Source organism: Podarcis bocagei (assembly GCF_964188305.1).
Source record: "Podarcis bocagei genome assembly, chromosome: 18".
In the NCBI taxonomy this organism is placed as follows: domain Eukaryota; kingdom Metazoa; phylum Chordata; class Lepidosauria; order Squamata; family Lacertidae; genus Podarcis; species Podarcis bocagei.
Window position 1 is genome coordinate 5,840,921 of NC_138144.1, and position 22,285 is coordinate 5,863,205.

The 22,285-nt window shown below is 49.7% G+C and overlaps 1 protein-coding gene across 2 annotated transcripts; it reads right to left on the reverse strand.

Moving 5' to 3' along the window:
• Positions 1–200: 200 nt before the first annotated feature.
• LOC308577427 (uncharacterized protein) lies at positions 201–22,278 on the reverse strand. Of its 2 annotated transcripts, none has more exons than XM_081177559.1 (8): positions 22,114–22,278; positions 18,903–18,919; positions 17,577–17,674; positions 16,428–16,672; positions 14,315–14,543; positions 11,500–11,693; positions 8,206–8,961; positions 201–4,457 (listed from the first exon to the last, which is right to left on the reverse strand). In XM_081177559.1, exons 1-8 carry the CDS (start codon positions 22,261–22,263, stop codon positions 351–353), a joined length of 5,796 nt encoding a protein of 1,931 aa, XP_081033685.1. In that variant the 5' UTR covers positions 22,264–22,278; the 3' UTR covers positions 201–350. The 2 variants fall into 2 exon arrangements, with proteins under 2 accessions (XP_081033685.1, XP_081033686.1); XM_081177560.1 differs by having other exon boundaries at positions 17,577–17,679; positions 22,114–22,255.
• Between the last annotated feature and the right edge of the window lie 7 nt (positions 22,279–22,285).

A 22,285-nucleotide genomic window follows, 5' to 3' on the forward strand; every position in this document is an offset into this window, starting at 1 on the left:
CCCACCTAGCCTACAGTCTGGCCCTCTACTCCCCAGAGACTTAAAACCCACCCATCAGCACCTTCTAGCATTGTTAGGAAATTACTCTCACAATCAAGCCACCAGGTACCTCTTAGGAGAAACCACAACCAGCCAGCGATGGCCTAGGCCCAGCAGGGGAGGGAGGGACTGCCCAAGCAAAACACATCTATGGCCAAAACGAAGTTCCAAATTGCCTCTCTTATTTTAGTGGCTGAGCCCGAGACCCGTCCCTTGGAAAACGCAGGCAAGCCTTTCGAGTGAAATCCACCCCAGTTTGCCGGCTTCATTGGGGTCAGAAGCGTGTAGCTCTGCTCTTTCGGAGTCTTGACTTATTTATCATCGTCAGGGCAGCTTTTGGGGTCGTAGGCTTGCTGTATCTTCAGTATGTTATATCCCTGCAGGTTCCACTGGCCGAAATGTTGGAACTCCTCCTTGGGGCTTTCGTCATCACAACCTTTTGGGTCATAGGCCTGTTGGATTTTGAGGATGTTCCAGCCTTCCATTTCTGGTTTGCCAGAAGGCTGGGCCTCCTCCTTGAAGATGGAGGAGTCTTCGTCGCACCCTTTTGGGTCGTAGGCCTGTTGGATTTTGAGGATGTTCCACTCCCTCACCTCTCTTTGAGGAGGTGGGGCCACCACCACTTCTTCTTTCTCCCTGCCAGAAGGCGATTCACCGTCAGAAAACTTTGGTGTGTAAGCTTGCAGCATTTTCAGTATCTTCCAGTCCTTTGCCTCCTCTTGGCCAGAAGGCGGGACCTTCTCCTCTTGTCTAGAATGAGTTTTGTCATTCTGCACCTTGTCGTTGTCGGGTGTTCGGAACACCTTTGCCTCTTTGCCCGTGTAGGATTCATCATCACAGCCTTTGGGGTCGTAGGTCGCCTGGATTTTCAGGATGTCCTCCACCGGTATGCTAGAAGGTTGGACCATCTCCTCCTTCCTGGAAGGTGCTTCCTCTTCACAACTTTTTGGGTCGTAAGCCTGCTGGATTTTGAGGATGTTCCGTCTGTCCATCTCCCGCTTGCCAGAAGGTTGAACCTCTTCCTTATTTGTAGAAGCTCCCTCATCACAAGCTTTTGGGTCATAGGCTTGTTGAATTTTCAATATATTCCGCTCTTTGTCCTCTTCTTGGCTGGGAGGTGGGACTTCCATCTCCTTCCTGCTGGAAGGTGATTCATCATCAGAAAATTTAGGCATATTAACTTTCAGGACTTGAAATATATTCCAGTCCTTTGCCTGCTCTTTCCCCAAAGGTGGGATCTCTGTCCTAGAAGGAGTTTTGTCGTTCTCCTGCGTTCCAGAAGTCCGGAACACCTTTGCCTCTTTGCCCATGTAGGATTCATCATCGCAGCCTTTGGGGTCGTAGGTCGCCTGGATTTTCAGGATGTCCTCCACCGGCTTGCCAGAAGATTGGACCACCTCCTCCTTCCTGGAAGGTGCTTCCTCTTCACAACTTTTTGGGTCATAAGCCTGCTGAATTTTGAGGATGTTCCGTCTGTCCATCTCTTGCTTGCCAGAAGGTTGAAGTTCTTCCTTATTCGTAGAAGCTTCCTCGTCACAAGCTTTTGGGTCATAGGCTTGTTGAATCTTCAGTATATTCCGCTCTTTGTCCTCTTGGCTGGGAGGTGGAACTTCCATCTCCTTCCTGCTGGAAGGTGATTCATCATCAGAAAATTTAGGCATATTAACTTTCAGGACTTGAAATATATCCCAGTCCTTTGCCTGCTCTTTCCTCGAAGGTGGGATCTCTGTCCTAGGAGGAGTTTTGTCATTCTCCTGTGTTCCAGAAGTCCGGAACACCTTTTCCTCCTTACCTGTATAGGATTCATCATCGCAGCCTTTGGGGTCATAGGTCTCCTGGATTTTCAGGGTGTCCTCCACCACTTTGACAGAATGTTGGACCACTTCCTCCTCCCCCTTCCTGGAAGGTGCTTCCTCATCGCAGCCTTTTGGGTCGTAAGTCTGCTGGAGTTGCAGAATGCTCCACCCCTCTGTCTCCAACTTGCCAGAAGCTTGAACCTCCTCTTCCTTATTCATAGAAGCTTCCTCGAGGCAACCTATTGGGTCATAGGCCTGTTGAATTTTCAGTATATTCCGCTCTTTGTCCTCCTCTTGGCTAGTAGGTACGCCGTCATCCTCCATCTCTTCCCATCTATCATCAGCAAATTTTGGTGTGTAAGCTTGCAGGATTTTCAGTATCTTCCACTCTTTTGCTTCCTCTTTGCCAGCGGGTGGAATCTCCTCTTTTCTAGAAGAAGCTTCATCATTCTCCACTTCCTGTGTTCCAGAAGTCCGGAACACCTTCTCCTCCTTGCCCGTATAGGATTCATCATCGCAGCCTTTGGGGTCGTAGGTCTCCTGGATTTTCAGGATGTCCTCCACTACGTGGCCAGAAAGTTGGACCGCTTCCTCTCCCTTACTGGAAGGTGTTTCCTCATCGCAGCCTTTGGGGTCATAAGTCTGCTGGAGTTTGAGAATGCTCCACCCCTCCATCTCCCACTTGTCAGATGGTTGAACCTCCTCAGTCATAGAAGCTTCCTCATCACAACCTTTTGGGTCATAGGCCTGTTGAATTTTCAGTATATTCCTCTCTTTGTCCTCCTCTTGGCTAGTAGGTGCGGCCTCCTCCTCCATCTCTTCCCATCTATCATCAGCAAATTTTGGTGTGTAAGATTGCAAGATTTTCAGTATATTCCACTCCTTTGCCTCCTTTTTGCCAGAAGGTGGAGTCTCTTCTTTTCTAGAAGGAGTTTCATCATCATCCTTGACCGTATAGGATTCATCATCACAACCCTTGGGGTCATAGGTCGCCTGGATTTTCAGAATGTCCTCCACCGGTTTGCTAGAACGTTGGACCACTTCCTCGCTGAAAGGTTCTTCCTCTTCACAACCTTTTGGGTCATACGCCCGCTGGATTTTGAGGATGTTCCATCCCTCCATCTCCCACTTCTGAGAAGGTTGAACCTCCTCTTCCTTATTTGTAGAAGCTTCCTCATCACAATCTTTTGGGTCGTAAGCCTGCTGGATTTTGAGGATGCTCCTTCCCTCCATCTCCCGCTTGTGAGAAGGTTGAACCTCTTCTTCCTTATTTGTAGAACTTTCCTTGTCCCCACCTTTTGGCTCGTAGACCTGTTGGAGTTTCAGTGAGTTCTGCTTCTCTGTCTTCTGCTTGCCAGAAGGTTGAACCTCCTGTTCCTTATTTGAAGAAGAATCCTTGGCCCCACCTTTTTGCTGGTATGACTTTTGGCTTTTCAGTGAGTTCCGCTCCTCCAACTCCTGATTGTGAGAAGACTGGACCTCCTCTTCCTTATTTGAGGAAGTTTCTTCATCACCTCCTTTTTGCTGGTATGACTTTTGGCTTTTCAGTGAGTTCCGCTCCTCCAACTCCTGATTGTGAGAAGACTGGACCTCCTCTTCCTTATTTGAGGAAGTTTCTTCAGCACCACCTTTTTGCTGGTATGACTTTCGGCTTTTCAACGAGTTCCGCTCCTCCAACTCCTGATTGTGAGAAGACTGGACCTCCTCTTCCTTACTTGAGGAAGTTTCTTCATCACCTCCTTTTTGCTGGTATGACTTTTGGCTTTTCAGTGAGTTCCGCTCCTCCAACTCTTGATTGTGAAAAGATTGGACCTCCTCTTCCTTATTTGAAGAAGTTTCTTCAGCACCACCTTTTTGCTGGTATGACTTTTGGCTTTTCAGTGAGTTCCGCTCCTCCAACTCCTGATTGTGAAAAGATTGGACCTCCTCTTCTTTATTTGAGGAAGTTTCTTCAGCACCACCTTTTGACTGGTATGACTTTTGGCTTTTCAGTGAGTTCCGCTCCAACTTCTGACTGTGAGAAGACTGGACCTCCTCTTCCTTATTTGAAGAGGTTTCCTCATCACCTCCTTTTTGCTGGTATGACTTTTGGCTTTCCAACGAGTTCTGCTCCAGCTTCTGACTGTGAAAAGACTGGACCGCCTCTTCCTTATTTGAAGAAGTTTCCTCATCACCACCTTTTTGCTGGTATGACTTTTGGCTTTTCAACGAGTTCGGCTCCAGCTCCTGATTGTGAGAAGATTGGACCTCTTCCTCTTCTTTCTCCATGAAAAGGGGAGCATCCATCACCATCTCTTCCTCCTTCATGTCCGGGTTAGGCAGGTAGTCCTTCAACCGCAAGAGAGATTCGGGACTTTGCAAAGCATACTCCATCAGTTCATCCATGGAGCCCTGGGCTTCAGCCATGATCGCAAAACTCTTGTTCAAGACGTTGTCAGCCAAATCTCCAAAATGGTGGGCTGAGACGAAATCGGAGTGGAGCTCCTTTATGTGCCGGCTGGTTTGGGACAGCTTGTTCCGGAGCTCTTCTGGGATGTCTTTCAGGCTGGCCACCAGGTTCTCGTACGTGCCTTGGAGGTTCTGGGTCACGCTTCGGGACTTTGCCAATGTCTTGGCTTCTATCTGTCAGAATAGAAATGACACTTGCTCAGATTTATAGTGCCCTGTCCACAAGGAAGCCTCCACAAAACCAAATAGAATTCCATCCAACCCTAAGGTATCCCCCCCTCATTTCACCCTGAGCTTGAAGCACCAGCTTAACAGATGCTCATGGAAGCACTTTATAATAAATAATAATATTTTTTTATTTATACCCCGCCCTTCCCGGTTCAAAAACCGGGCTCAGGGTGGCTAACAACAAATTTAAAACAATTATAAAAGCAGCATAAAATACGGTATAAAAACACAAATAACAATAAAAATCAATTAGATAATTCCTAGGGCTAGCTGGCTGAATTAGTCCTATTTGGGCCAGCGAAGAGGCCAGGGGAGATTTATCTGTGGGGTCTCAGAGCGGGTGATCTTCATAAAAAGGGAGGGGGAGGGAAGAGAAGGGAAATAAAATTTTAGGCTGAATTCAAGTTAAATAAAGGCCAGGTGGACTAGCTCTGTCTTACAGCCCCGACGGAAGGAGGTTAAATCCTGCAGGGCCCTGGTCTCCTGGGACAGAGCATTCCACCAGGTCAGAGCCATCACTGAAAAGGCCCTGGCCCTGGGGGAGGATAGTCTGACTTCTTTAGGGCCCGGGACCTCTAAACTATGGTTATTCATGGACCTTAAGGTCCTCTGCGGGGCAGACCAGGAGAGGCGGTCCCGTAGATACAAGGGCCCTAAGCCAGTGTTTCCCAAACGTTTTTGGGCAACGGCACACCTGTGTACTAAAAAAAAATCTCGCGGCACACCACCATTAAAGCCCCGCCCCGTGACGTCAGCGCGCAGCGTCACGCCGGGAGGGACGCACAAAAGTGAACGTTTTTCCCCTCGGCAGCTCCTCTCAGCTGCGCTCAATCCGCCTCCGCGCAGGCTGAGGGAGGGAGGGAGGGGCGCGTGTGACCCGTCTCTGCTGGGAGACCAAACCCAGCGAGACAGAGTCGCGCGGAGGCGCCCAGGCAGCGCTGCCGGCTGCGAGGAGGAGCGCCAGGCAGCAGCAGGAGGCGCGGCCTCTCCTCGCCGCCCCCGCCCCGCCTCTCGCCGCCCGACTCGCCCGCCTCCCTCCAGGCATCTCGCGGCACACCAGCCGGTGTCTCACGGCACACTCGTGTGCCGGGGAACACCGGTTGGGAAACACTGCCCTAAGCCACCTTGGAGAGAGTCTCCACCAAAGGAGATTATTCAAGAATCTCTTTGTACGTCTCCTGTTTTAGCCCAGAAATGAGGGCCCTGAAAGATCTGTACATCCTGTTCTCGCACAGATGCCTCTGGGAAGCTCCTCAGCGGAATCTGAAAGCATCAGCCCTCATGTACAAATCCCATCAACCAGCTGGAAATTGGAGGTAGACTGCCTCTGAACATGGAAGGTCCATTATTTCCTGTGGATGATGGCTACCAGCACTAAACTTTACATTTCTCTTTGTGCACTATGCCAATTTTTATTAGTTTAAAAAAACAACAACAAATTAATTCAAATTTAACCCAGATTTAGAATTTGACTCTCCCCCCCCCCTTGAAGATGTTCCTTTTCCCTCCCTCCTTTTCTGCTCACAGTAAAAAAATAACCCCCCCCCCCTTAATTTCTAATAGGTTTCCATCCATTCCTAATTCCATTGATGGTACATGTTCAGCTCCTGTTTAGACATTTACCCAGCTATTTTACCAATTAATCAAACAGAATTAAAATCTTACTTTTATCGATCCCCACGAATTGTAATTTTAAATCGTGCTTCCTCCAGTACAACTTAAACCATCCTGTCTTTGCGTTCACAACATCCTAGTTAACCATTCTGCAGTTTTACACACCTGGTAAACATCCAGGAAAATAATTCTGTTTTACCTTGTTACCCAATTCCCCTTTTCACAAAACAGGTCCATTTCCCCCAGGCTTAATGTACTCCCCACTCATTATTCCCGCTTTGTTACACAGTTCTCTAACCCAAGCAAACCGTGATCTTGCCTAATCTCTCACATTTGCCACTCTAAGCCCCCCATTAACTCTATCCCATACCAAATACCTCCCCAAATCTTTATTCTGTAGTAAAGGTAAAGGAACCCCTGACCATTAGGTCCAGTCGTGACCGACTCTGGGGTTGCGGCGCTCATCTCGCTTTACTGGCCAAGGGAGCCGGAGTACAGCTTCCGGGTCATGCGGCCAGCAGGACTAAGCCGCTTCTGGCGAACCAGAGCAGCGCACGGAAACGCCGTCTACCTTCCCGTCGGAGCGGTACCTATTTATCAACTTTCGCTGGTGTGCTTTCGAACTGCTAGGTTGGCGGGAGCAGGGACCGAGCAACAGGAGCTCACCCCGCCGTGGGGATTCGAACCACTGACCTTCGGATTGGCAAGTCCTAGGCTCTGTGGTTTAACCCACAGCGCCACCCGCGTGCCTTATTCTGTAGTACCGACTACATAAAATTCAGAGCTGCTTCGTCCTCTTCCTCTTAAATACTATGAATGCTTAAAAAAACCAAAAGCCTTCCATATCAACATGCCAGGAGTCCACAGATCTATTATGCAATCCTCTATAAGCAGCAAACCAGGACTTTTTCAGGGTGCCTCCAGTCTCAGGCTGTGTTGGGAGGGATGGCAGAGGCAGAGGGATGGCAGAAGCAGCTTCATGTGTGCCCTTTTCTGTTTTGCTTCAGGTGGCAAGCGGCCTAGGACAGCCCTGGAGCAGCTTATACAGTGGTGCCTCGCAAGATGAAAAGAATCCGTTCTGTGATTCTCTTCGTCTAGCGGTTTTCCCGTCTTGCGAAGCAAGCCCATTGATGGATTAGCGCTTTTAGCGGCTTATCTGCTGATTGGATCAGCTGATAAGCGGCTTAGTGGCTTAGAAAAGGGGGGGGGGAACCAGCAGGAACTCACAAGACATTGTCGTCTTGCGAAGCAAGCCCATAGGAAATTCGTTTTGCGAAGCACCTCCAAAACGGAAAACTCTTTCGTCTAGCGAGTTTTCCGTCTTGCGAGGCATTCGTCTTGCGGGGCACCACTGTACTAAAAGAAAACTGCCTGCCCACTAAGGTCTCGTCCGTCCTCTGGAGAAGGAGGCTGATAGTTCTTGAATTTTCTGGTCCAGTCCAAAGGGTCTATAAACCCTGCAGGACCGGAGGCAGAGACTGGGCCTGAATCTGCAAAATGAGCAGCCCGAATTGGCTAGAATTAACGAAGCATTTAAATAAAATACAGTGTTCAGCTTCTTTTTAAAAGAAGCAACTGAGGTCATAAAGGAATAGAAGGCAGGTTGGCATCTTAGTGAATCACAGTTTCCCAGCTGCACCATGGTTATCGCGGGAATGTGCTTTTGTTCAATCACTCCATGTTTCCCAAACTTCAAATTTAAGGTTGTTTCCCTCCCCCCGAGAATTGAAATTGGGGGCACTGTTCTTACGCCAGAAAAGGTTGATAAGTTTACGATAAAATCCTTGGAAGTGAGCATATCTCAGTAAGAGTCGCCGCTTCCGGAAATGCCCCCAGATGGGAAGTCGGGAACAGTGACTTGCCCAGAGATGCAGCGAGTCAGCTTCTCTGTGGATGGTGCTTTGGGCTCATGGGAGATTCGAATGCGCTTCCACAACACAACAGTGTGCCAAGGAGCGTGGTTTAGGTAAGGGGGACTTCAGCAGATAATGGAATCGTAGAGTTGGAACGGACCATGAAGGTTCTCCAGCGGCAACCCCTTGTAACAACACGGTGGCTCAGAACTTGAAGAAAAGGGTACCTCAGAGGTAGGGCTGTCATTTTCATCCTCCTCGTCGCGCATTCGTAGGGTGATCTCATCCTCCTCATCGCAACCTGGTGCCGTTAATGTGATGTTAGACACATCTCTGTAGATGGGGTCCTTCTTGCGGGGACTGGTGGGTGCAGGCGGCATCTCAACTTTCACTGGGATGATTATCGGTGCGGGTGCCATCTCAACTTTCACCGGGATGATGATGGGCTGGGGCTGCACCTCAACGTTCACCGGGATAATTATTGCCGGTTGTGGCACCTCAACTATTTCTGGGGGGCTGATTGGTATGGGCAACATCTCGACCTCTGTGGGCGTCATCTCGACCTTTGAGCAGGTGATTTCCTCGCACTCTACGATGGTGCTGTGCGCAAGAGGCAGCCCAATTTCCTTGCGCTCGATCATGGTGCTCTGAGCAACAGGCAGCCCGATTTCCTCGCACTCAATCATGGTGCTCTGAGCAACAGGCAGCCCGATTTCCTCGCACTCGATCGTGGTGCTCTGAGCAACAGGCAGCCCGATTTCCTCGCACTCGATCGTGGTGCTGCGCTCGCGAGGCGCCCCAGGCCCTTCTCTCCCGACCATGGTGCTCTGAGCACGAGGCACCCCAACGTCCAGGGTGCTGAAATCTTCATTCCCCTGGGCAGAATTCCGACGCGGGCTCGCGCTCCACTCCACGCAGAGCAAGCTCATCCTTTCGTTGGACGGACCAATCTCCAGTTCTGCTCTGTGCTGCACCTGATCAATCTGGAAATGGCCATGGGATGGGTAAAAAGAAGAAGATAACGCAGTGAATTGGGTGGACACACCTGTGCCCTGCAGGAGCTCTCCAGGGTACCAGATACTTGGGCCTGTTTCTTCTGACCTGGCTGAGCCCTGTGCGAGTGAGAAATGTTAGGTGTTGTTGCTGTTACACGATTTCAGCCGTGGTGGCTTGGGGCCATTGGGTCTGGTTGGGCAGGAAACCCAGAAGGAGGTGGAGCCAGAGGCCAACCAAACCTTGTTTTGTCATCTTCCTCCTCCTTGCCAAGTTCAACGAGGGCAATACTCGGACCAAGGACAAAGAAGTTTGACAGTCCCACCCCCTGGGCTGATTTTAAGTAAGAAGACTGGCTGGTGGAGGCAGGCTGAGGTTGGTAGAGCAGTGCTGCCTAATGGACCAGCCACCATTGCTTTGTAAACCCTCCCTGGTTAGATGGCATATAGGGAGCCCATGAACAAAGCTCAAATGGGGGTTGGTAAGGTAAAGGGCAAAGGGACCCCTGACCATTAGGTCCAGTCGTGACCGACTCTGGAGTTGCGGCACTCATCTCGCTCTATAGGCTGAGACAGCTGGCGTTTGTCTGCAGACAGCTTCCGGGTCATGTGGCCAGCATGACTAAGCCACTTCTGGCAAACCAGAGCAGCGCACGGAAACGCCGTTTACCTTCCCGCCGGAGCGGTACCTATTTATCTACTTGCACTTTGAGGTGCTTTCGAACTGCTAGGTGGGCAGGAGCAGGGACCGAGCAACAGGAGCTCACCCCGTCATTGCGGGGATTCGAACCGCCGACCTTCTGATCGGCAAGTCCAAGGCTCTGTAGTTTAACCCACAACAGGGGTTCAAACCGCCCTTTAGTTCCATTGATTTCAGATATTCCCTGAGAGGTTGTCGAATCTCTTTCCGTCTCCCGACGGTGTTCCAAGAAAGGTCGGAGACTGGCTGGGGATGTTTGGGGACGTTGTAATTTTCCATGGCTAATTCTTCTCATTTTCAACATTGGCTCCCAGTACGTTTCTGATCTCAATTCAAAGTGTTGGTACTGATCTTTAAAGCCCTTGGCCCTGTATACCTGCAGGAGCGTCTCCACCCCCATCGTTCAGCCCAGACACTGAGGTCCAGCTCCGAGGGACTTCTAGCAAAGGCTTCCTCAACCTCAGCACTCCAGATGTTTTTGGCCTACAACTCCCATGATCCCTAGCTAGCAGGACCAGTGGTCGGGTGATGGCAATTGTAGTCTCAAAACATCTGGAGGGCCGAGGTTGAGGAAGTGTGTTCTAGCAGTGCCCTCAGTACAAGAAGTGAAGCTGCAGGGAACCAGGCAGAGGGACTTCTCAGTAGTGACACCCATCCTGTGGAACGCGCTCACATCAGATGTCAAGGAAATAAACAACTGCCTTTTAGAAGACACCTGACAGCAGCCCTGTGCAGTCATACCTTGGTTCTCGAATGCCTTGGTATTCGTACATTTTGGCTCACAAACGCCGCAAACCCTGAAGTAAGTGTTCCAGTCTGCGAATGTTTTTTTGAAAGCCGGACGTCGGACGCAGCTTCCGATTGAGTGCAGAAAGCTCCTGCAGCAAATTGCAAGCCACGGCTTGGTTTTCAAACATTTTTGGAAGTTGAACGGACTCCAAGAATAGAATACATTCGAGAACCAAGGTACGACTGTATAGGGAAGTTTCAATGTTTGATGTCTCACTGTGTTTTAATTTATTGGAAGCTTCCCAGAGTGGCTGGGGCAACCCAGTCAGATTTGGGGGGGGTATCCTTATCCTTATTATTTATTATTTCCCTCTCTGCCTTTACTCACTACTCACTGGCTACTGTGATTGCTTTGTGTCAAGATTGTTTTGTGTCACCGGGACCCTAACTCAGAGATTGACATTCCAGAGACCCCCCACCATGATGGGAACTGAACCTTGAGCTCCTGTTAGGTAAAAAGGTAAAGGACCCCTGGATGGTTAATTCCAGTCAAAGGTGACTATGGGGTTGCGGCGCTCATCTCACTTTACTGGCCGAGGGAGCCGACGTTTGTCCACAGATAGTTTTTCCGGGTCATGTGGCCAGCATGACTAAGCCACTTCTGGCGAACCAGAGCAGGCCAAGGGAACTGGCGTTTGTCCACAGACAGCTTTCTGGGTAATGTGCCCAGCAGGACTAAACCACTTCTGGCGCAACGGGACACCGTGATGGAAACCAGAGCACACGGAAACACTGTTTACCTTCCCACCACAGTGATGCCTATTTATCTACTTGCACTGGCATGCTTTCGAACTGCTAGGTTGGCAGGAGCTGGGACCGAGCAATGGGAGCTCACCCCGTTGCGGGGATTCGAACCACCAACCTTCCGGTTGGCAAGCCCAAGCGGCTCAGTGGTTTAGACCACAGCGCCACCCGGGTCCCTCTGAACAAGGCATTCCACACACACCCCTTCAATGGACAAGAATTCCAAAGGCACATTGATGTTGCAGGGAGAGATGGATTGTCAAATTGGGATGGGGGGAGATAAGAGTTGGGCATACCACTTCCAACGTCTCGTGGAGCTGATTGATGTTCGCTTGGGTACTGCGTCTCGTGAAGCGCAGCTTGCTCAGTGCCATCATGTAGGCCCTTTGACGGAGTTTGCTGGACAGATCGTTGATCCTCACAAGGCAGGCTTGCATCCGGTGGTCTATGGACGTATCTTCGATCTCCGCGACAGCTTTCTTCAGATTTCCTGCTCCGAGTCAGGAGTGGTGAGGGGTTTGAGGAAAGCAGAGAGAGATTGAGGAACCAGAGCACACCTGACCACCCGCCTCACCAATCTGCACATTGCTTTAGAAAACCCACAAATTTATTCGTGTCCTGCCTTCCTTGGAAGGGTCCAAGTTTCTGAACAGAAGGGGTATGTTAGGCAAAGACTCCTTAAAGCAGCCTTTCTCGACCTGTGGGTCCCCAGATGTTGATGAACTACAACTCCCATCACCCCTAGCTAACAAGGCCAGAGCTCAGGGATGGTGGGAGTTGTAGTCCAACAACATCTGGGGACCCACAGGTTGAGAACTGCTGCCTTAAAGCATGGGTAGGCAAACTAAGGCTCGGGGACCAAATATGGCCCAATCGCCCAATTTAAATCTGGCCTGTGGACGGTCCAGGAATCAGCGTATTTTTACATCAGTAGAATTGTGTGCTTTTATTTAAAATGCATCTCTGGGTTATCTGTGCGGCATAGGAATTCGTTCATTTCCAACCAAAAAAATATAGTCCAGCCCCCCACAAGGTCTGAGGGACAGTGGACCGGCCCCCTGCTGAAATAGTTTGCTGACCCCTGCCTTAAAGGGTGTAAGAGATTAATCTGGCTGGAGGTGCCCTCCAGATGTTTTCGACAAAAGCTCCCATCAGATTATGGGAATTGTTCTAAATATCTGGAAGACGGCGTCATATATTTATTTATATCCCACATTTCCCATGATTAAAACCATACAAATAAGTACAATAAAAAGAGCAGGGCATGAGCCCTTTTGTTAAAAGCAGTCAGTCCCCGAAAGCCTGTTGGAATGAGAAGGTCTCTTCACCTGCTGGCAACAAGGCAGCAAGCAGTGAGCCAGTCTGGTTTCTCTAGGGAGGGAATTGCAAAGTCTGGCAGGAGCCACCACCGAAAAGGCCCTCTCCTGTATCCCCAACAAACATGGCTGTGAGGGTGGCGAGGCTGAGAAAAGGGCTTCCGAGGATCTCTGAAGATGGGCAGAGTCGTATGATGGAATACAATGGTCAGGGGTCCCTTTACCTTTATCGTAGCAAGGAAGTCTTCGTCCCTACAACCAGCCCAGCCCAGCAATTTGGCTGCAGCTTTTTGAGCCGGCTGAAGTTTCTGGGCAGTGTTCAAATATGGGGATTGAACCTTGGTGAAATAGCAGAGGGTGGTTCTTTTGCAGACCAGGCCTGGTCCTTTGCGTATCAACAGGGAGAGGGATACAGGGACGCTCAGGGTGCGAATGTGATCCATGCGGGATGCACATTCGCAACGCAGCGCAGCGCATCTTTGCACACGTGGGTTGCGATTCTGCGCTTATGCGCAAAGTCTGATTTAGCACTTCTACACATGCGCCATTCTGGTACTTCCGGGTTGTGGCGGTCCGCAACCCGAATAGACGCAACCTGAAGTGGCTGTAACCCGAGGTATGACTGTAAAAAGGTAAAGGGACCCCTGACCAGTCGTGGCCGACTCTGGGGTTGCGGCGCTCATCTCGCTTTACTGGCCGAGGGAGCCGGCGTACAGCTTCCGGGTCATGTGGCCAACAGGACTAAGCCACTTCTGGCGAACCAGAGCAGCGCACGAAAACGCCGTTTACCTTCCCGCCGGAGCGGTACCTAATTATCTACTTGCACTTTGACGTGCTTTCAAACTGCTAGGTTGGCAGGAGCAGGGACCGAGCAACAGGAGCTCACCCCGTCGCGGGGATTTGAACCGCCGACCTTCTGATCGGCAAGTCCTAGGCTCTGTGGTTTAACCCACAGCGCCACCCACGTCCCTTAGGTATGACTGTACTTCGTTCCGAATAGTTTGCCTCCTTCGCCTGCCGCATATTTTGGACTACCAACGTCTGCACCCAGCACAGCGACTTAATAACTTCCCCTCCAGTACTTTGGTTTCCCCAATGTGGATTTAAAGGTAGGTCGCTTGCATTTCCTGGCAAGCAACAAAAGACGCGTCCCATTCCTTTTTTTAAAAAAAAGGAAACCTCAGCCTCCAAAACTCCTAAGCCGGATGGGCGGGGTATAAATAATAATATGATTATTTTGAAAAGTGTTTTAATACAGCATTTTGCTGGAAGCTGCCCAGAGTCGCTAGGGAAACCCAGCCAGATGGGCAGGGCATAAATAATAAATTATTAGCAGTATTAGTATTATCGGCACCATGCTCCAACCAAATGAGCTACTGTATTTTTCGCTCTATAAGACGCACAAGACGCACCTAGTTTTTGGAGGAGGAAAACAAGAAAAAAAATATTCTGAATCTCAGAAGCCGGAACAGCAAGAGGGATCGCTGCGCAGCGAAAGCAGCGATCCCTCTTGCTGTTCTGGCTTCTGGGATAGCTGCGCAGCCTGCATTCGCTCCATAAGACGCACACACATTCCCCCTTACTTTTTAGGAGGGGAAAAGTGAGTTTTGTAGAGCAAAAAATACGGTATGTCCCCTGGGAGCTGGTGGTCTCTCCCTTGTTGGAGATTTTAAGACAGAGGTCTGTTCAGGGATTCTTTAGCTGGGATTCCTGCCTTGGAGGGGTCCCTTCCAACCACATATATGGTTCTATGATTCAGCTGCCTTCTCTCCTGGTGTGACGCTCACATGCTTACCGATCTCCTCTTCGGTAAGAGGTAGGTAATGATCCATCAGCTCCTCCGACTTGTCCAGCAGCCTGTCGACGGTTCGCACAAACAGCTGGCATACCCTGCAGGTCATGACGTTGTGTGGTTCACACTCTCTGTTGTCGTCCTCGTCCTCGTCGTCCATTAATTCGCTAGCCAGGGCTCTCGCTTCCTCCTCTGCCGCCGTCAAGATATTTGCTCTCATTTCTCCTAAGACCTGAAGGTGAGAGAGAGTGGAGGAATTCATGCGCTGTCGATGGATGGATTATCTATTATTTCAGTGGTACCTCGGGTTAAGAACTTAATTCGTTCCGAAGGCCCATTCTTAACCTGAAACTGTTCTTAACCTGAAGCACCGCTTTAGCTAATGGGGCCTCCTGCTGCACCACACGATTTCTGTTTTCATCCTGAAGCAAAGTTCTTAACCTGAAGCACTATTTCTGGGTTAGCGGAGTCTCTAACCTGAAGCGTATGTGTCAGGGGTTCAGGAGCAGAGGCAAGGGCAAGGGAGGAAACAGAGAGCGAGGGGGAGGAGGCAGAAGAAAAGATGAGTGATGACGACGACCCGAGATCTCCGAGTCTTTCCAGTGAATCAGAAGATTCACAGAAAGGAGCACCAGTGGCCAGGGCAAGGGGGGAGCCTAGGGGGGCACCCCAGGAAGAAGGGTCCAGAGGGGGCTCAGAGGGGAGCAGTTGGAAATCGGGACCAGCGTCACAGCCAGAGAGCAGGGAAGAGGAAGAGCGCCAGAGATCAAGCGCTGGCAGCTCGCAACAGGGGGGAGGGCACGAGTCAGGAGTGGCCACACCTCCATCGGGGAGCGAAGAAACGGTCAGACGGAAAGTGGAAGGTTGGGCGCGCGCGCCAAGTTCAAATGCACAGGAAAGTGACGCAGTAGGCAGCCAGGAAAGGGAGCCAGGTCCTAAAGCCCGGCGCAAGGAGACAGGGAGTTCCGGGGGGTCGGTGTCAGAAGAATCCCGGAAGGAAGAGACCCCGGGGGGCAGAGGGACCCAGAGGAGAACAGTCAGGCGGAAAAGGTGGAGCAGGGCTAGGATATTAAGTTGGTGCACAAGGGGCGGAGACTCAGACGGAGCTTCGCCGATCTAGCCACTAGACGTAGAGTTGCACGCAGTAGCTTGGGAATGGAAACTGTAACTCAATAAAGACTTTTACTTAATGACCGCTGGCTAGCGTGATCCTCTGTGAGCTAGGATCTTGAAGCAGCTCTGACAGTATGTAACCTGAGGTACCACTCTCTCTCTCTCTCTCTCTCTCTCTCTCTCTCTCTCTCTGTATATATATGTGTGTGTGTATACACACACACACACACACACACACACACACACACACACACTATGAAATTAATAATACAGTGGTACCTCGGGTTAAGAACTTAATTCGTTCCGGAGATCCGTTCTTAACCTGAAACTGTTCTTAACCTGAAGCACCACTTTAGCTCATGGGGCCTCCCGCTGCCGCCGCACCACCGGAGCACGATTTCTGTTCTCATCCTGAAGCAAAGTTCTTAACCCGAGGTACTATTTCTGGGTTAGCGGAGTCTGTAACCTGAAGTGTCTCTAACCTGAGGTACCAGTGTATTATTATTATTATTTATTTCATTTCTATACCGCTTTATATTCTTAAGAAAAACTTCAAAGCAGTTTAAGGTAAAGGTAAAGGGACCCCTGACTGTTAGGTCTAGTCGCGGACGACTCGGGGGTTGCAGCGCTCATCTCGCTTTACTGGCCGAGGGAGCCGACGTTTGTCCACAGATAGTTTTTCCAGGTCATGTGGCCAGCATGACTAAGCCGCTTCTGGCGAACCAGAGCAGTGCACGGAAACGCCATTTACCTTCCCACCGGAGCAGTACCTATTGATCTACTTGCACTTTGCTGTGCTTTCGAACTGCTAGGTTGGCAGGAGCAGGGACCGAGCAACGGGAACTCACCCCGTCGCGGGGATTCGAACCGCCGACCTTCTGATCGGCAAGCCCTAGGCTCAGTGGTTTAACCCACAGCGCCACCCGCATCCCCTACCCGGGGGGGGGGGGAGGCACCGCAGGATTTGGCTCCTTGGCGCAAGTGGCCTTTGGGGTCAACGCACCGACTCTATTGCGAAATTGGGTTCTTCCAACAGGTTGTTTCGGAACACCCCCTCCAGAGAAGGAGGAGGGTTAGGCGGATGTACGCGCTCTGTCAGATCTGTCTCCGAAAGGAGGTCCGTTACTACTTCTGGGATGATGAAAGACACATCTGGAGATGGTTCATCGGTATTCCATCCTTCGTCCACCCCCTCGACAAACTCTTCCAGTTCCTCATCTCTGCTTCTGCTTCTGGAAGGTGAGAGAACTGGGGGAGAGAGGAATCTAGGCTTTAGTTGCCTGAGCACATGTGAGACTTAACTACTGAGCAATTATTTTAGTTTAGTTTTTGGTTTAAGTTCACGATTTGATCCCTGAAAGGCATGCCATACTTGGTAGTTACATAAAGAAACCGTGTGGCTTATGTCCTGTCTGCCAGGGTACCTGAGAATGGTCACTGATTCATTACCTGGGCAGCCTTGGCCATTCTTTTTGAGATGGTAAATACTTTAGTTTTTGATTCCTACTCTATCCATACACAAAATATGCCCCAAGACAGGATTTGTAGGTGGGGAAAAAACTTCTGGGAAAGCTTTCTCCAAGATATTTTGTTCTGCAGAGGAAATATGGGGGGTAATTAAGAGACAAGATGGCTTAAGGATTGCTCTCCTGTACTATTTCAGACACGTGGTTTATACCTTGTGCACTTATGAACATTTATTCCATATTTGACACCTTAGAATTCTTATAGCAGGGGTCTCCATTAGGGATGGAGGAAGAAACAGGACTTCATGTGCATTTAAAAGGCAAATGTGCCCAGTTTGCGCTTCCCTCAAAAATATGAAAACTGAAACACAGGCGTCTTCCAAAATCCTCAAGTCTCCAATTTTTGCAAAGCTCTTCAGCAAAGTAATCCACAGAGTTCTTGTTATATATTCAGTGGTCTGTGTTTGCCTGAGCTTGAGTCTGGACTAAGGATTCTGAGCTCCTGATTCGATACATGGTGTCCAATCACAGAACATTTCAGGATTTGGGCCTCTGCCATTGGCCCTTGAGCTCTGAGCCGTGATTCGCAGCTTGGAAGTGTAGACAGCCAATCACGTTGGGAGTGGGAATGGCCCAAGCATTCAGGAATGTATATAAGCAGCTTTGCCCCTGTTCCCCTTACTCACACTGTTCCTCCTCCTCCTCTTGGTCCAGATTGAAGATGCTGGACTCCTCATCCCTTAAGGACACCGAGTCTGAACCGAGGCTGTCCGTCTCTCTCTCGCTAAGCTAACCAACACAAGGAACGGATCTGTTAGGACATGTCTGCACAGTGCATTTCAAACTGGTTTTGGGACTCTTTGCCCATCGTGGTTCCCAAGCAAGGACAAATCAACTCTTATATAAACAACTGAGCAATTTCCATTGTGCAGATGTGATTTGCAGTGTCTGCGTCTACACAGACGCAATTTTTAGCATCTGCACATGTGCAGACGCGACTTCTGGCACCGCGGAAGCGAGTCCCCATGCAGCGCGCAGAGACTCGCTGAGCGGGCGGCTCGTGGGCAGATTAAACAACCCCCGTGGGCTGCTTGTGGCCCATGGCCTTTAGGCTGCCTACCTCTGTTCTTGGGAATGGACAATTCTACATCTGGGGCAAACTGCTTGCATGAGAGAGATGTGAATTACAAGGCAGGCAACCGAAGCCACCTTGTCCTAAATTTAAGGCAGGAGTTCCCCCTCTCTTGTCATAAACCACTTGAAAAGAGCTGAGAATGTAAAAGCTGTTTAGGGGGGGTTTCCCCCACCCCAGCTTGTTGCAACATTTGTAATGCACTGTGCAATTTTTTAAATTGCATTTTAATTGCGTCTTTTATTTTATTCCATTACAGTCATACCTTGGTTATCTGTTCGACTTCCGGAACTGTTCGAAAACCAAGACGTGGCTTCTGATTGGCTGCAGGAGCGTCCTGCAGCCAATCGGAAGCCGTGCTGGATGTTTGGCTTCCGAAAATCATTCGAAAACCGGAACACTCACTTCCAGTTTTTGATCGTTTGGGAGCTGAAACGTAGAAGTTCCAGGGTGTTCGACAACCAAGGGACGACTGTACAATATAAATTCCATGTAACCCTACGGAGTTCAAATTTCCGATGTTCTCCACAGGCAGTGGCGTAGCGTGGGGGGTGCAGGGGGGCCCCGCCGCACCGGGCGCAACATCTGGGGGTTAGGGTTAGGGGGCGCAAACCCACGGGTTAGGGGGCGCAAATCCACGGGTTAGGGGGCGCAAATTACTTGCCTTGCCCCGGGTGCTGACAACCCACGCTACGCCACTGTCCACAGGAGCACTCTGGGCCACACAAATGAAACTTGCAGTTCCATAGGCTGGTTTAGGAAGCCCTGATCTATGGCATGCAATGCTTAGCTGTGATAAAAGAAAAGCACTTGACGCCTCTGAGCATGGACAGAGTTCTTATCTGCCGTTGCATTTTCCTCTGCTGTGCCCCCAAAGTACCTGGTCTCTGTCTCGCACTGCCATCCGTTGGTTGTCATCCAGAGTGGGGTTTCCAGAGAGGGCGAAAGGGAAACGAAATTATTATTTATTCATTCATTTATTAAGTTCATGTCTAAAGATCGCAGGGCAGTTTACAGCCATAGAAGCGCAAAATGAAAACACAAAATTCCCAACATAGAAACCAAAGACCCGTTAACCTCCACCCCACAAACACGTTTAAAAGGACACAGATTGGTAGGCTGGGTGGAAGAGGGACGTTTTCACCAGGTACCTAAAGATACAGAGGGAAGGTGCTCTCAGACAAGCCTCCCTGGGAGAGCATCCCAAAAACGGGGAGCCACCACAAAAAGGCCCCGTTCTCGCTTTGCCACACTCTGGACCTCTCACGGAAGAGGCCAATAAAGGGCCTTAGATGATGAATACAGAGCTACTCAGTTTATATGGGGAGAGAGAGGCGATCCTTGAGGTATTGCGGTCCTGAGCCATTTAAGGCTTTATAGGTCAAAACCAGCACTTTGAATTGGGCCCGGAAATTAATCAGCAAGCAACACAATCAGGCCGGGATTGGTGTAATATGCTCAACCCGTCTTGCCCCCGTCCATGTTCCCCGATAAACCAGGGCATTACATTTATGTCCCAGATACCTCGATATCTGTCTACCTTATCGGCTGCGTCGCATAGATTCGCTTTTGTTAGAGCCAGATTTAATGTGTTCCCCTCAAATGTGCTGAACAATAGATTTTCTAACGGTAAAACCTCTGTTTTATGAGCATGTGACAACAAATCAATAGAATCCCTTCATCATATCTTGTTTAATTGTCCTTTATATATTGTTCCCTGATCAAGGATTCTGAGTTCAATCATTTTGGAAACTGTTGCTAAACCACCTGAATTACATCTAGCCTATCTACTCCAGGACACTGACTCTTATAGAACATTACAGGTTGCAAGATTCCTGAACTCTGTTCTTTCATATAAAAGAATTCATGGAATGCTGCATGACTATTAAAATCTAGTAAACTCTATCCACCATCTTTATAATCAAGGCCACAATATGGTACATCTAGAGACTGTATGTAATGTGAACGAGATTATGCGCTGAAATATTTTAGTTGATATTTTAGAATGTAAAATGCTATTTTATTTACCGATTGGTTTTACCTGGTGGGCTTATAGCCGAATAAAGTATTATCTATCTGTCTGTCTGTCTGTCTGTCTGTCTGTCTGTCTGTCTGTCTATCTATCTATCTATCTAGCCCCCGTGAGAAACCTGGAATTCTGCACAAGCTGAATAATAATAATAATAATTTATTATTTATACCCCACCTATCTGGCTGAGTTTCTCCAGCCACTCTGGGTGGCTTCCAAACTGCCTTCAGCCCTACATAGAGTAGGAGAGTAGACAAAACAACCTGCAAGCTGCAGGAAGCCATCTTCAAATATCTCAAGGGCTGTCACGTGGACCAGGTGCGCAGCCTGGGAGTCATTTTGGTCCATGGAGGCGCAGGTTAATTCTGTGTCCAGGGCAGCTGTTTACCAGCTCCATCTGGTACGCAGGCTGAGACCCTCCCTGCCCGCGGACTGCCTCGCCAGAGTGGTGCATGCTCTGGTTATCTCCCGCTTGGACTACTGCAATGCACTCTACGTGGGGCTACCTTTGAAGGTGACCCGGAAACTGCAATTAATCCAGAATGCGGCAGCTAGACTGGGGACTAGGAGCGGCCGCTGGGACCACATAACACCAGTCCTGAGAGATCTGCATTGGCTCCCAGGACATTTCTGAGCACAATTCAAAGTGTTGGTGCTGACCTTTAAAGCCCTAAACGGCCCAGGGTACCTGAAGGAGCGTCTCCACCTCCATTGTTCAGCCTGCACACTGAGGTCCAGTGCCGAGGGCCTTCTGGTGGTTCCCTCGCTGCAAGAAGTGATGTTACAGGGAACCAGGCAGAGGGCCTTCTCGGTGGTGGCGCCTGCCCTGTGGAACGCCCTCCCAGCAGATGTCAAGGCAATAAACAACTACTTTACTTTTAAAAGACAACTGTTTGGGGAAGTTTTTAATGTCTGACGCTGCATTGTTTATAATATTTGGTTGGAAGCTGCCCAGAGTGGCTGGGGAAACCCAGCCAGATGGGCGGGGAATAAATAATAAATTGTTATTGTTATTATTATAGCCACTGGAAACCGCCGGAGAGAGGAGAGGGCTCTTTCTGGTCTACCATTTGGTGGGAGAACATGATGTTGATCAAGATTGGCAAATGACCTGATCCAACAGGTGATCACCTCTACGGGACTCTGGTTCTATGTTCTTATGAGCTGCCATGGACCAATGGTCTGCCTCTGTATGTTCTTAGCACCGTAAGCAAAAGTCTGAAGAACGTATGAACAGGCTGGCTGCACCTGGTTCTCGCAAGGACCAAGCTTATAATGTAGAAGAAGAGTTTGGATTTGATATCCCGCTTTATCACTACCCAAAGGAATCATAGAATCATAGAATCCTAGAGTTGGAAGAGACCACAAGGGCCATTGAGTCCAACCCCCTGCCAAGCAGGAAACACCATCAGAGCACTCCTGACATATGGTTGTCAAGCCTCTGCTTAAAGACCTCCAAAGGAGGAGACTCCACCACACTCCTTGGCAGCAAATTCCACTGTCAAACAGCTCTTACTGTCAGGAAGTTCTTCCTAATGTTTAGGTGGAATCTTCTTTCTTGTAGTTTGGATCCATTGCTCCGTGTCCGCTTCTCTGGAGCAGCAGAAAACAACCTTTCTCCCTCCTCTATGTGACATCCTTTTATATATTTGAACATGGCTATCATATCACCCCTTAACCTCCTCCTCTCCAGGCTAAACATGCCCAGCTCCCTTAGCCGTTCCTCATATGGAGTCTCAAAGCGGCTAACATTCTCCTTTCTCTTCCTCCCCCACAACAAACACTCTGTGAGGTGAGTGGGGCTGAGAGACTTCAGAGAAGTGTGACTGGCCCAAGGTCACTCGGCAGCTGCATGTGGAGGAGCGGGGAATCGAACCCGGTTCACCAGATTACGAGTCCGCTGCTCTTAACCACTACACCACGCTGGTTCTCTGGTATTATAATGTATGGTACGGAGGCAACACGTCGAGGGGCGAATGTTGCACTGAAGATGTCCTTCCGATCCCAAAACAACAATGCAAAATAGGGCCGCCCCGATCTCTCGCGCTCTCCTAACACTCACCCTTAGCCATGGTCTCCGGTCTCTGCCCTGGCAGGGTGGGCTAAATAGAGCCCAGGGTTCATGGCAGCATCTTCCTTCGTTCCATGGGGTCTTGGGGCCCAGGATACTCCCAGAATTCCATGCAGCTGTTGTCAAGCTGGGTGATGTCATAGATGGTTGGCGTTGGCTCACT